Source organism: Trichomycterus rosablanca, chromosome 1 (assembly GCF_030014385.1).
Source record: "Trichomycterus rosablanca isolate fTriRos1 chromosome 1, fTriRos1.hap1, whole genome shotgun sequence".
NCBI lineage: Eukaryota > Metazoa > Chordata > Actinopteri > Siluriformes > Trichomycteridae > Trichomycterus > Trichomycterus rosablanca.
Genome location: NC_085988.1, coordinates 39,243,085 through 39,258,732, shown reverse-complemented (window position 1 = coordinate 39,258,732; position 15,648 = coordinate 39,243,085). Strand labels below are relative to the sequence as shown.

Sequence of the window (15,648 nt, the reverse complement as noted above, 5' to 3'; positions counted from 1 at the left end):
GAAAGGAAATTGTTATTTATTTAGAATGTACTGTGAGCTTTACATAGCCATGCAGCTGAGAATGCTGGGTGGCTTTTTTCAGTGCTATAGAATCAAAGAGTCTACACATCCTCCATAATCCATTTGGCTCTATTTGAGGAACGAGAGAATCAATTCTCTCAAGAGCTTAATACCTCTGAAGGCAGAACAAGCCAAAGTGCCGACCAGAATCAGGAAAGTATCCATTATTTTTCCAAACAATAGCTCACTATCGGCACTGGACTCGCGGTAATTACATCATTAGCTAATTTCTCCCGGCGGGACGCAGACACAGTGTTTGATGGAGACAATTTGAGCAAAGAGGAGAGAAAGAAAAATCAACAGCTAAACATAGACTATCTCCGCTAGTGTCTGATCAATTAGCACGATGAAAACACAATGGATTTTACATTACCAGTCTAGCACTCTCTATTGGTTTACTTAATGTTTTGTTGGATGATATTCTCTGCACTGGCTGATGGGATGTTAAAGAATCAATGAGAGAGAGATGGCCTCGCCCAGTACTCAGAGAAGACTCAATCAGCCAAGACTAATAAGATAACCACGCAAACACACACACACACACACACACACAGAATGACAGGTAGCTTTTCAATGAACAACAGTTCAATTAGTCAACAGTTTTGACTTGCACCAGCTTTCTTATTACTGTCTTACATTGTTCCCTGCATACAACCACAAGCTCTCGACTTAAAATATTCATACCATTTTATCTATCACTGAAATAACAATGAACTACATTTTTTTATTTGTTTTTTATTTATTTATTTATGCATTTTCTCCCTTTCTTCTCCCGAATTAGCATAGTCAATCTGCCTTCCACTGCCATGGATCCCCTTTCGAGGTGAGTATATTTGCTGCTCATGTGCCCTCCAATGCATGCGCAGTCCTAGCGGACCCCTTCTTTACGCCCATGCTTCTGCACAGGCGCCTCAGTCTGCTAACCAGGGTCCTTGCACAGCATTTGAAGACCCCACCCACTTAGTCCGGTCATTTCCCCACCCAGCAAACACGGGGCCAATTTATGTCTGCTGCAGGCACTGCCAATTGTGCCCACTAGATGGCGCCCAGCCGACCAGTAGCAGAGCTGAGATTGGAACCGGGGTGTTCAGGATCTCTGTGCTGGTGTGCTAGCAGAATATTTGTTATTTGTTTTGTAATTATTTGTTATTTCAAAAAAAAATTTAAATAATTTGCTTACTAAGTACTATCATCGTAGTGCTTTTTTGCGAATCCCATTTTGCCAGTCTCAATTTCATATAGTGGAGTCATAAACACTGACATTAGCTGAGGTTAAAATCTTGGCTGTGCTTTTGGGATTTTTGTCACTTTGAATGAGTTGTCACAAACCATTAGAAAGGTTTTATACTAACTAGACTTGGTTAGGTTTCTCAATATTCCAAGTAGTGCCTTTTTATGGGCCCTTTATATGAAGTACATTTCGCCCTAATTGTTGGGCAGATAGAGAACAAAGTGTCATGCATACTGCTACTATAGCATCTTGGTATACATTACAGTGATGCACCCTTTCCCCCAAGTATCAGTGCCCATTCAAATGAAATAAATGTAAGCTGTGCAACATTTTGAGTTATTACATTTACATTTTTGGCATTTAGCAGACGCTTGTATCCAAAGCGACTTACAGTACTGTGACAGTATATTGTCTAAGCAATTGAGGGTTAAGGGCCTTGCTCAAGGGCCCAACAGTAGCAACCTGGCAGTGGTGGGGCTTGAACCAGTGACCTTTTGGTTACTAGTCCAGTACCTTAACCACTAGGCTACACCTGCTCTAGTTATTAGAAAATATTGCTAACAAAAGCTAATTGACGTCAATTGTCTTATCTTCATCGACCAATTAGAACTCAATTTATAAAGCCCTTATGGTGGCTCCCTGAGTAAAAGTGTTTCACATAGCATTGTGTTTTACTGAAGTTTCCTTTGTGTTGTTAAATTGGTTTAATGATCAAAAATTACTGTGTGACATATGCAAAAGTGAATTTTATTTCCCCACATTGTGCCACTTAACCAAAAATTACAACTGAAAACATGCAATGAGACAATCAGCCGAACCCACTGAATTACTAACATCATTCACATCACATGAGAGGCTAATTTCAGATTAAGCAATTTAATTAAGAGAGAGTGTTTGGCGTGAAATCATACTCAATATCCGATTCTGAACATGGCTATAAAAAGTCTCTGAAGCAGAACCCCAGTAAAGTGGTGCTCAGACAGGATAAAGATTCAGCCGTGCGCTCGCTGCTTCCACTGCCATTGCTTTTAAAGTCATGTTACATTTAATACGATTGGGGGCCAATGACATGGCTCCCACCCCCTCTCCAGCCTTGGGTTAAAGAATGCTTTTACATCACAATGAGCCTGACATGTTCCAGTCAGAGGATCCATTATCATATGGAGCTGTGTGATGATCAGTCAATGGCAGTCTGATGCTGGCTACAGGATCACCACCATAATGCATGTTTATTACTGCTTTTTCTCTGCCCGTGTACACACAAACACACACACACACACTTCTTTATGGAATAAAAGCAGCTATTGAAGAGCTACTTGTTTTAGTGAAACATTGTAATGTAAAAAAGTGTCTTTAATCATTACTCTCTTTTATACTTACTTAAACACACACACACACACACTTTTATGCACAAACGTATCCTATCTATCTAGCTGTCTATTTATTTATTCATCCATCCATTCATCCAACCATCCAACTAACCATCACTGCTGTTTTTCACAAATGTGATGCTCAAATCTGAGCCTGCCTCAAGAACTAACGTCATGAGGTATACACATACCTTTATTACAGCTATACACCTCCTATAATACATATACCAAATCAGTGGAATGACAATATTAGTTTGGAATGAATGCAGTAATGCACAGTAGCACAAACAAACAGTCACACAAACAAAGTTCAACAAACCGAGGTCAAATGTATGCTGTTTGTGTTTACAGTATGCTCCTCTGTTCAGCAGGCTGGTATTAGACTTCCTAATTACCCCTACTGTGTCTCAGGGAGCCTGGGACAGAGGGCTTGCAGGGTCTAATTGACCCTCTTGGCACCATGGTGGAGCACTAAATGAAGGCAGGGTTAAAAAAAACAGGAGGAATGATTAATAGTGTGTGGGGTTAGAGCCTAAGCACAACCTTAAACAGAGATGACCCAACCCTATATACTGGGAGCGTTAAGCCTTTCTCAGTGGATGGTGAGTAGCCCCCAAACCCATCCTGAATGCAGAGCACAGAGTCTGAGAGGCAGTCCAGACAGCATCGGGTTAAAGGTTAGCGGTGAGAGTTACGGGTTTAGGAATGAACTCTTTACTGATGAAGGAGACATCTAGCATGAAGAAAAAAAATAACAACTTAGTAGAGATAAGAAGCTAGTGACAGGAAGTTCAGAAGGCCTAAAAATGCATTTTTCTTAAATAATATAAAGAAATAAAATCTATAAACAGGCACAGTAAAACCAAATGTTTTGAATGGCGGAACAATTGAATAGTTAAATTGAACTAAGGCATGTTTGGTGTCCAATGCTAGCCACAGCATTTTGCACTGAAGCTATAATGCCATGGTATTCTTCTTCTTTCAGCTGTTCCCGTTAGGGGCCGCCACTTGGATCATTTGTCTCCATCTTGCCCTGTCCTAAATTCTCTCCTCTGTCACCCCAAGCACCTGCATGTCCTCCCTCACCGATTTCACAAACTTCTTCTTTGGCCTTCTTTTCCTCCTCCTCGCATCCATGTACCAATATAACTCTCATTCCTCCTCTGCACATGCCCAAATCATCTCAATCTCACCTCCCTAACTTTGTCTCCAAAACATCTGACCTGCGCTGTCCTTCTACTAATCTCGTTCTTAATCTTGTCCATCTTCATCCCTCCCAGTAAGAATTTCAGCATCTTTGTCAGTGGCACCTTCAGCTCCCTCTCCTGTCTTTTAGTCAGAGCTGATGCCTCCAAGTCGTATAACATAGCAGACCTACGTAGTTCGTCTCTCTTGAGACCCCAGTTCTTTTTCAGCAACCTTTTCCTTCTTAAACTTTCCTGCACTCTCATTCCACCAAGTCTCTTTTTCTTCGTTCCACTGTCCAGATGTTACACCAAGTATCTTCCAAGCTGATTCCCTCAGCACTTTAGTGGCTGTTGCCCAGTTGTCTAGCTCTCCGTCACCACCACACAGTGCCTGTCTCAGCTTTTCTCAGAATTTCACACCACAGTCTTCCTTTAACCACTACCATCTGATTCTTGGTTCCGCCCTGACACTATTTCTCCTATTTACGTCCAAAGACATCCAACAGACCACCATCCAATGCTGTGTAATGACACTGTCCAATCTCTTTCAGGTTGCTTCTCCTGCATAAGGATATGGTCAAACTGTGTGCCCTTCCCTCATTCTCATATCACTCCTTCTTCTTAAATATGTCCACTATAGTTATTTCATCCTTTATGCAAACTCTACCACCCTCTGCCTTTCCATATTTATGCCCCTAACACCATATCTACCCAACACCTTCTCATCTCTTTAATTCACTTTACCAACATGCCCAGTGATGTCAGCTCCAATCACAACTCTCTGTTCTTTGTATGTTCAAGTATAAAAGGGAGAAACCATTGTATATAGATGGTTTCTCCCATCTATAAAACATCCACCTGAAGCGAATTAAGACTTACAAGGCACAGGTGATTGTTAGTTAAGAGAGACTGACACATTAATCATCTGTGCCCCCTCTGCCAGCCAAAATGGCAATGCAGAAGAACATGGTTTTTTTTTTAACCACATCACAGATGTAGGTACTTTCTGAAACATTCTTGGTGCTTTAACTTCTCAATTTATGCAAAAAAAGTATAAAGGTAATGATATGAATCAATCTCTCATTTCTACACTTGGCCAGAGAAGGTATTTTAATTGTAATGACAAACCACTTCCAGGCCTCATCTCACACCTCTCTAGCTTTTAAAAAGGGGGCAGGGCCTCATTTTTCATGCAAACTGTAATTTAGTAAGACTGCCTATTGATTCGGCACTGCTTGTCTCCCAAACAATGCCACTTCAATCAGCACACTTGGAGGCTGCCCAGCCCACTGCCAATAACAGCACGGACTGATTTAAGAGATGGATAAAAAGTAGATACGTCGAATGGTCGCTCCGTGACTAATGGGGCTCCTCTGCACAGACCGGGACCATGCATCATGATTTAAGCAAAAGACCTGATGAGCAGATTAGGAAGGGAGGAAGCATTTGGCCACCGGGAATTTCGATATGAAAGGAAGAGAGATGAGCTGAGGAAATAGAAGCAGTGTTTAGAGGGAGTGTGGGGGACAGGACAGGTGGGGTTTGGGAAACTGTAAGTATGCAGGAATACTTATAAGTAATCTATTTTTACAATAATATAAAATATATTTTAATAACCTCATGTTCAATGTTACCTAGTTCATACGAGTGCAATGGGAAATAATCAACCCCCCAAAAAAGGAAGGATTTATTAAAAAAAGAAAGTGTATAATGTAGTATTTTAGAGTAACAGGATATTTGGTTAATACTACCATGTCACAACTATTTAACCCTTACATAATATTACTGATCTTAAAACCTACTGCTGGTCTGTATGACCTAATGTTGGGTTACAGCATGATTAAACCATTGGAAACTCAATAATGACTGTTAATTTGCTTTAGGTGTGATCGGCGACATAAACACCACTAAAGGACTCAAGTGTTCAAGGTGTGTTGTACACAAGTAGCTGTCACAAAAGCTGCGAGGAAATTAGTTTAATACACCAAAAGGACAATAGGTATAAGATTTCCAAGACCTCAAACAGTCATTGAGACATTACTGGAGTACTGTATATGGAAGTCTCATACTTCCTAATGAAATCCTAATATTTCGCCCAGAAGCCTTAACAACCTCATCATGACAATAACGTAAACCCATGTGTTACTGCAAAAGACTTTCAGGTAGACCTGATGATGGCACGCACACACGTGCCAGTGAAACATGTAAGAAGATCATTGAACAACCAAGGACCTCATAACCAGACTACACAATGTATACACTCTTGACCAAGAAGCACAGAGGGGGTTGACTAAAATCAGACAGAATAAATTTGGGTAGGCCTGCAAATTTAGATAGAGTGACAAACCTAAACAGGAACCGTTTGGCCATATGGATCAGAAGTTTGGTCCAAAAAAAAGGCGAGGCACATGACCAGATGAATACTATCTTCACGGTCTAGCATGGAGGTTGAGATGATGTTGGGATGTTTTTCTTCTGCAGGACCTGGCAATCTTCATCATGTGACTGGCATAATGGATTCACAGAAACGCCAAGGCATGTTGAGGAATAGTTTGCCTTCTGTGCTGAAACTGAACCTTGTTCATAATTGGACTTCCCAGCAAGACAATGATTCCGAACACACAGACAGACTGTTTGTATCCAAAAATGTTAATCTAGAAACAAAGAAAAAGTAATTAAGGCAAATATACCCCGACTGTCATGTATATGAGCACACACACACACTCGCACAGAAAAAAACACAAACAATGTGACTGAACACTGTGTAATCTATGCACAGGAACCAGAGACCCATACAGGGCTAACCAGAGCTTCATTTTTTTCTTTAAAACTCTCATTCTCATCCAATAGCAATATTTATTACAAAATGCATTTTTCATTGATGGTCTTCATAACACTACCGACAGTATATGATAAACAGAGTTAGGATTCGTCTGCACCTTTAAATCCCAGGATAATTATATTATAATCATATACTGCCGCCTGACAGTATAAGGGGGGGAAATGGGTCCTGGCTTTGATTGAAAAGTCGTTTATTCCTCTGTAATTTCCTCATTCTCCCTCGTCCTTAAGCACAACAAATGAGGCTGCACTTGACAGAGCACCCAAATGAGGCCGGTCAAGTCCCTCACTCAAGGTTTGTGCAGAGACCACAGATAAGAACTGTGAAGAGAAATGGTGGGCAAGTCCCCATACACCTGTTTAGTGCTACCTTCATATCTGAATCACAGAGAGATAATGGGGGAGCAAGAGAAGTGAGAAAGGGGGACGGGGTAAAAGGATAAAGGAATTGTTCAATTAAACCTGAGAGCAGAGTTGTGTTAACTGGATAAAAGGGATACGAAATTACATCATCAGAGTGCAGATGGAAAGACAATTTCAGAGTGATAAAAATATTTATTTTATAAATGAAATACCCACCTGACCATCCTGTCCTGCATCCATGGTTTTATGTAGCTTCAAAAAGAAACTCTAACTATTCCATCACTATGGTCATGTTTCCAATACAAACACTATAAGGCTGGAAATATCTGAACACCAACCTAATTAAAGAGTTCAAATGTTTCAGCCACACCAATTGCTAAAAGATAAAGTTGCAACAGCTTCAGTACTTGGTGGAACATCCTTTTGCCTTGATAACCTCTAAAATAAGTACTAAGTACTAACAAGCTTTTGACTCCTCTCTTGTTAGATCTTTGCCCATTCTTCTCATGCAAAAGCTTCTAGCTTACTGAGGTTTGATAGTTTCCCATTATATCTGGAAATTCATTAGAACATCTGTATCCACCAATGAGCTTGTAGTCTCTCCTTCACTACGCAAGGATATCATGATTAAAATGTCCCGTTTATGGTTGTATAATGTTATCATTACTTATATTCTAAATGAAACAGTGAGTCATCTAAAATCATTCACAAAACGTTTATCCATATAAACTGTTTTATATTTCATTCTCAGGTTGCATGTTTCAAGTATATAAAGTAAGGTTCTTGCCTTCCAAGTGATCTATCAAAAAATACATTAAAAAAAATTATAACTGTATGACTAGCTTTGAATTCAGGCAGCAAATGGCTTGCTCATGTTGAACTTTTCATATTGACATTTAAGTGGCATTTTTAGTGCAAATCTAACAAGTCACATTAGTCAAGTTACACCTTTAACACTGTAAAAAATAGTGGTAGCACCTGCCAGAAAGCTTAAACAAATGGGAAAGACTTGTCATTTAGAAAGTCAATGACTCAGAACACACTGTCAAACCAACAATAGAGTGTTACAGTATAAAGAAAATTGATGTCCTGAAGTGGGCCAGTCCTGATTTTTACATCACTCAACATCTGTAGTAAAATCTCAGTATTCCTGTACACAACCACTCTCCAAGGGTATATTTATATATAGATTATAATAAAGGTGGCGCAGTTGGATATTCCACTAGCACACCAGTGCTGGGATTCTGAACTCTCAAGGTCGAATCTCAGCTCTGCTACCGGTTGGCTGGGCGCCCCCTTACAGGCACAATTGGCAGTGCCTGTAGCAGACAAATCTGGCCTCTAGTCTGCTGGCTGGGAAAAGATAGAACAAATAGAAGCAGTGTAAGGACCTTAGTTGCCCAGGGTGCCTGTACAGAATGTGGAGGAGTGCAGAATTTGGGGTGTGGCTCTCTGTACGTGAAACCAATCTCACATGCAAATCCACAGAAGTATGGGTAAATAAGAAGGGATTGGTGGACTGCGCATGTGTCGAAGGAAGTGTGTGTCAAGCGAATATACAACCTCCTTGAATGGAATCGGGGCCCCCTAAAGCAGATAGGCTATGCTAAATTGGGAGAAAAAGAGGAAATAACACATACAAAAAAAATCTAGTTTCTAGTTATTTGATACAATACCAAGCTGTGCCAATTATTTATGTGAAAAAGCTAGCTGTCTTGTTCCGGTGGTGTTTTGGCTATCACAGAACATGCACGTATGTAACGCTATTAAAAACAATAATGTTTATGCTTATGTGGTGACTGTGAATGAGCAACATAAAATCAGACAAAGGCTAATCTACAGCGTACATTACCCTGCCTGTCCTATTGTTCCTTCTTATACACACTAGGGGTCTAAATCCAGACTTGGCCCATTTTACCATGAAATAACCCTTCAGATAATGAAAAGGTTCATTACAAATGTATGTTTTATCTAGAACCCTGTACCAAGAAAAAAGCCATGTAGGAAAATGAGCCATAGAAATGATATACATGCAAAAGTTAAGGATGACTTAGTTGTAGTTCTAAACTCCCTTACTGGACATTTTCTGTCCATTTCCACCATTCTGGTGTAACATAGCTTAATATAAACCAATAGACCTGTGTAACCTTGTACGCTTAATCAATGCTTATTTTAAATCCTATTGATTAACAGTTGTAATTATTGATTGTGTCATGCAGCTTAGACAAAGCTGATGTGTCTGGTAGCACCTACTGAGGTTTGGGCTTTGCTGCTTACATCAACACACCAACCCAGACACACACACACACACACACAGGGCGACACACACATCAACTTTCCTTGTAACCTGCTTTTCTTTATTATGTCCACCCCAGGCTAGGTAACTGCACTTTGGCCGAGGAGGAGTCTGGGCTAAAGGAAAGCAATCTTCAGCATGCCATCTTCAGATCCAGGCCTTTCATGCTTAACTCTCCGGTAATTTTCAATTACTGTATGCACCGCATCTCCTTCCAGCTCACAATTGATTTCTTTTAAAATGCTAGGCATCCTTCACTTGTGACGCGCCGCCTTGTTCCTGTGGTTCGGAAACATCCCAGTTAAATTACAATGCCATCTGCTTTCCGCCGCCGCGCCTGTCCCGCTCCTCCTCCTCCCCAGCCCAATCCTGTCATAATGAATATGCACTATCTCTCTCTGCCATCAAGCGCCTCACCCTCCCATTTAATCTCATCTTAATCTCTCCCCATTGTAATTTCAAATTGTTTTGTGTTTTACGGCAAATTGAGGCGAGCAGCCACCCGCGTGGAGGCCGCGCAGCGATCCAGCAGAGAATGTTTTCATTTCCATTCACTGCTTCCTAAAAAAAGCACTTTTATTATTAACATGCTATATAAATAAGAGAAACACATAGAGAATGTTGCTCTGCTGCAGAGAGATGACGGGAAAGAAAACAGTGTGGCTTTCACATTTCTGTATGGGCTTGTAGACAAAAGTGGGTATTAAAAAACACAGAATTTGGCTGGTTAGAACGCTCAGGGCAAAATGATGATGCGGAAATAACAAATAAAGGACACACACAAATTAAGTTAGTCACATAAGAGGAAACTGGATGGAATACAGGGTGATCAAGTGAATGTGCAAAACCATTAAAACTGCAGCGTAACACTTCCTTTAATGAGCTTTATTGAGTCAGCAGTTTAAAAATATAAACTTCATTACTCCTTAAATACTACACAAATTTGTATTGGCTCTTCCAGCAACCATTATTATAATAAAAGGGTGTGCCTTATTAAGTGTTCTTAAATGAGCTAGTGTTAGTGTTACAGGGCACAAGCATAATGTACTGTTTATGGAAGATTTAATAACCGTTTAACTAACCTTCCTCACTGAATTAGTAAGAAAACTGTTTGTTCCTGACATTGCATTAAACCAATGAAAACTATAAGCCAAATACTTTTGAGAGCTAGTTGTATATGCAAACCTGCAAACCTGGCACTGCTGTCACTAAAGCTGTAGCTCATCAGTCAGTCTGTGCCTGGACCAGTTACTGATCACATTCTAATGTTCAAAGGCTGTTGTAGAACTACTGGTGAACACAGTCGGAACATAAGTGACAAGAATTTTGTCGGCCTTTGTTGAGAAATTTGTACCCTAAAACTCAGCGTTTCCCTTAAACTAAACGTGTTCTGTTTGTTTTTTTTTAAATGTATTTATGTAATTTCAAATTAACAATGAACAGCCACTTTGTTCAGTGCTCGGCTTGAGTGGTGTGGTAGTGAGCATATGAGACGAAACTGCATCTGTGCGGAATAACAGTCAAATCCAGTCTGAAAGCTCAACATGTATCTGTGTTTATATGGATTTTCCTCACTGTTTCACTTTTAAACTTGTGTTACAGCTCGGGGTTCTGAGAAATTGTAAGAATCAGCATTTTTTTCAGTGTTTTTTTACACCAACTGACAGGTTAAGTGAATAACACTAATTATCTCTTCATCACGGCACCTGTTAGTGGGTGGGATATATTAGGCAGCAAGTGAACATTTTATCCTCAAAGTTGATGTATTAGAAGCAGGAAAAATGACAAGGACCAAATCTCCAAAACTGCAGCTCTTGTGCGGTGTTCCCGGTCTGCAGTGGTCAGTATCTATCAAAAGTGGTCCAAGGAAGGAACAGAGGTAAACCAGTGACACAGAGCCAAGGCTCATTGATGCACGTGGGGAGGGAAGGCTGGCCCGTGTGGTCCGATCCAACAGACAAACAGTACATCGCAGTTGCAGGGCTGTTTTGGCAGCAAAAGGGGGACCAACACAATGAAAGGTGGTCATAATGTTACGACTGATCAGTGTATTATATTTGTGTTATTTTTAGTGTCAAAGTGTCAAAAACAATCCTATTATTTTACATAAGCCTAAAATATATGCAAGTCTACGGGACCATGGAACACATTAACAGGTTTACCAAACATCCGTATGGGGAAAAAAAACTCGAAACTCAACGCATTTTAAACTCAATGCCACTCTCAGAACCAATTGATGTTGAATTTCAAGGTACCACTGTATCACATTACAGACTCCACACTAATGAAAACACGGTACAGGAAAACACATTTGCCATGTTTATCAAAACACTCACCAAAACAGCCTGTGGTGCACACATCAGTAAATGAATAACAAAACATAGAGATTTGCTCAAAACAACCAAAGAATAGTAACTATATGAAAAAAAAAAAAAATGTTTTTGTTCCCAAATACTACTTTTTTGTTACATTTGCAAATAAGTATTTTAGCATACTAGCACAGAAGCTGTAAAGTTAACAGGACGAGACAATGCTGAGATTTAAATTTTTTTTATTAGTATTTTACTCACAGAAAAGGAAAGAAAAAGCTATTATGTTTTTTTATTAAAAAAATTTTTTTTTTTAATTCTGCAATAGTAGGTTATTTTCAATGTACAATTTTAAAATAACTGAAAACAGGTGGTTTAAAAAAAATTATGCTGTCTTTAAAGCGTTCATCTATTTTTAAATTGACCTAGAAAAGATCAAAGAAAACTAAACTAGTGACATAATTGTGTCAATATTAATTCAGGGCAGAACTCAACTTTTAAAAATGTGATTACTACTGGTGGTGAATTCATAGACTTTTTAAAAGGGTATATAAATGATGTACAACTTATATGCTGATCTTCTGTTCTTTGTGTAGAAAGGGGCAGATGGAATTACAGGATGAGAGGAGAAAGAAAATCAAAGGGTGAAAGAGAGAGAAAGACAGAGAGAGAGAGAAAGTGAGAGAGGGAGTGAGAGAGAGAGGGAGTGGTGTTTATCATGCAGTCCATAGTCCTTGTGCCCTACCGTTGACAGTCTCTCTTGACAAAAGCCATTGCGTACGAGCCACCAGTATCGAGTGCAGCTGAGGACAAATTTCAAGATGAACCAGAAATCAATTTGCCATCAAATTTTCATGCTTGTCCCACCCTCTCTGTGGCATTTTAATTACTGCCACCCTGGACCAGGGGTGCAGGAGATATTGACACTTAGCGCTTTACAATAAACTTTATTGGCAAGCTCTGCTTGATTGCTGTACTAAGGTAGAATAACAAGGGATATGGGCGGAGGTGTCTTGTGTGCTTATATGAGAAAAGGCATGCACACGTGTGTACGTGTGTGTGTGTGTGTGTGTGTGTGTGTGTGTGTGTGTAAATGTGTGTGTGTGATAAGAATTTAAAAACAATAACCTTAAACTAGATGTGAACAAAAAAAATTTAAAAATAGAGTACAACAGAGTGACAGCAGGTAGTGTTCAGTGTTGGTGCCACACAGCCCATCACAGTCCACCAGTTTCTTCCACGTTCCTCCCACACCCCCAAAACATGCCAGTAGTTAAACTGGCTACTCTAAATTACCCCAGGTGTAAATGAATTTAAATAAACTTGCTTTATTTTTATGTTCATACAGTTGGAAGACAATCAGTAAAGTGCTCTGAATGAGGCAGCATCTCATAGACCAGAAAAGCCTCAAATTTCCACCTACATCAGCAGTAATTGTTTAGTAAAGATGTGTGTATTGGGTGGCGCTTCAGCTCCACAGCTCAGCTAATACGGATAGTATGTGCATAAGCTCCAAACTGCATACTAGTGTACTAAATAGTGTAGCTCAACTAAACAAGAATACTACTTCACACAGCAGGATGTCATTCTTTCAGATATATTTCTTAATGCAACAGCTTTAATTTTCACTACATTATTTTTTAAAGCATATAAGCTATATTTAATCTATTAATTTATAATGCTTTCTGATTTCTGATCAAAACTGTACAGGCAGATGTCACATTGCTATTTGGCACTCGCTTAGGCTGCTTCTAAAAAGCATATCGCCGTCTTAAGGGTTTTTTATTACACTTGAATATGAAGACTCAAGTACCTGATATTGATTATGGGCTTGATGGGAAAGGGCTTAATCATAGGTTTGTTCTTTTACAGACAAATTCCTTCCAAACTCACACAACTGCACAAGACATCAGTGTGAAATTCAGTGTGGAAGTCTTTCCATCAAAGCTGATCACCTATTTACGGGAACTATAACACAATTCAGTGTTTATGGGATGTAGCTATTTGTGTTCAATGCCTCCTTCACTTGCATTATATGTATGAAGAATGCCTTGCGTTTTATCTCTTTCCTTCTCTGCCTTTCTTACAACTGAAAATGAAATTAACACATGTAACTAATCACAATATGAGATGATTGTTACAAAACCACCTTAGTTTGTGATGTTTTGTGATGGACTGGCACCCAGCATCCTGGATGTATTTTTCTTCCCACACTCACTATGTATATAAGATAAGGTTAGAACCATCACACCTGACCAGGATAAAGTAGCTATTAAAGATAAATAAACAAATAAATACATTTAGAGCAAAACAGAAATTAAAAGCTCAGATATAATACAACACAGCCATGATATATTTATTAATATAAGTGTAAAAAGCTGGCAGCTCTGTACCCTCTCTTTTAAATTCCAGTAACCCAACTACATGCAGTCAGCGTTTTCTCTCATGCTCTCCTTTTCAATGCTTTACACAGCAGAAGTGTGTCCTGTGTGCCACCAAACCCTGTGGAGCTAACAAGCTATAGTCCCTTGTCCCTAGATCCTACATGTCCCTTGGCTAAAGCGTGGCTATATCTCTCATATGATAAACACAGAGCAGAAGAACGATTCTATGAAAGAAACTGACATGGATGAAGTGAGCATGAAAGAGATGAAAGACTGAAGCAGAGAGGAAGACATGGATTTTCTGTCATTAGTGATCTATGTGCAGTCATCTGTCTATTTTCAGCTTACTGTTAATGGCTATTGGGCACAATTAAGGTCTTTACTGCTCTGAATTGGTTTACTGTAATGTTCTGTAACATTACTGTTCTGAGGACAGTATTGGCTTGGATCTTTCTCTTGTGTGTCTCTATGGGTGGCCATCAACCATCCGTACCTTTGCCCATAACTTTGGCAAATGTTTATCAAATTTCACAATTCTTTTACTGTTGCACCAGATCAGAATAAATAATTCAGATTGATGAGTGGCTACGTCCAGCTTCCCTGAAAATCTGATGTGTTTAACTGGCTCTGGGGTTTGTCCTCTTGGCTAAGCACCAGTTCTTGAACTTGCTCTATGTCATTGACAAACGCTTTTTGGTCTACCACTTCACTTTTACCTAGCTAATTTTCTCTAGAATCTCATAGTTTATAACCTTTAGGTTCTTCATTAAAATTCTGTCTTCAGGGGTAAAAAAAAATATCTTGTGTTATAATATTGTCATCTGCTGCTGATGAGTGGAAACACAAATGGTTGTCATGGTAAATTACATTTTAAATAAGGAAAATGACCTTGTTGTTGTGTCGAGCAGTGAAAACTGTTAAAAAGTGAATCAACATTTGCCAAGTTATGGGCGAATGTACACAGGGAAATATACTATGTTTATATTATGCAGTATATTTAGAATATATCACTTATTTTACTTTTATATTAAAATAATTTTACAGTTAACAAACAAATCAAGTCCAGACAATGATGCTAAATTGTACCTGGTTTAATATAATAAATGTTGCCATAAGTTGGGACATAAGTTCATGCAACAAGCTGATGGAAGCACAAATTGTCTCCAGACAGGCATGCTGCACAAGCTACACAAAACTTGAAAGCTACACAATTACATCATTATTTGTAGGGCGGCACGGTGACTAAGTGGGTAGCACTGTCGCCTCACAGCAAGAAGGTCCTGGGTTCGATCCCCAGGTGGGGCGGACTGGGTCCTTTCTGTGCGAAATTTGCATGTTCTCCCCGTGTCCGCGTGGGTTTCCTCCAGGTGCTCCAGTTTCCTCCCACAGTCCAAAGACATGCACGTGAGGTGAATTGGCGACACTAAATTGTCCAAGACTGTGTTCGATATAACCAATATAACTACATAATCCTTTGCCACACGTTCAAACTTTATTTGAATTTTAATAAAATGCACTGTTGCACTTTGTATTTGAGAATGTAACTGGGAACATTAATGGAAAAAAAAAGAAATTCCAGGCTAAGGTAGAACATAAAACTTGAAAGG

General features: G+C 39.4%; 1 protein-coding gene across 3 annotated transcripts in view; it reads right to left on the bottom strand.

Moving 5' to 3' along the window:
- The window catches only part of wwox (WW domain containing oxidoreductase), a 354,592-nt gene that overhangs the window by 201,275 nt on the left and 137,669 nt on the right, over positions 1–15,648 (bottom strand). Inside the window, exon 9 of one of the 3 annotated variants that reach the window (XM_062992792.1) lies at positions 9,555–9,627. The exons of the other annotated variants lie outside the window; for them this stretch is intronic. Within the exon in view, the coding sequence (XP_062848862.1) occupies positions 9,592–9,627 (36 nt within the window). The 3' untranslated portion in view covers positions 9,555–9,591. Of the gene's footprint in view, positions 1–9,554; positions 9,628–15,648 lie in introns of those variants that run through there. 3 annotated transcript variants of the gene reach the window in all.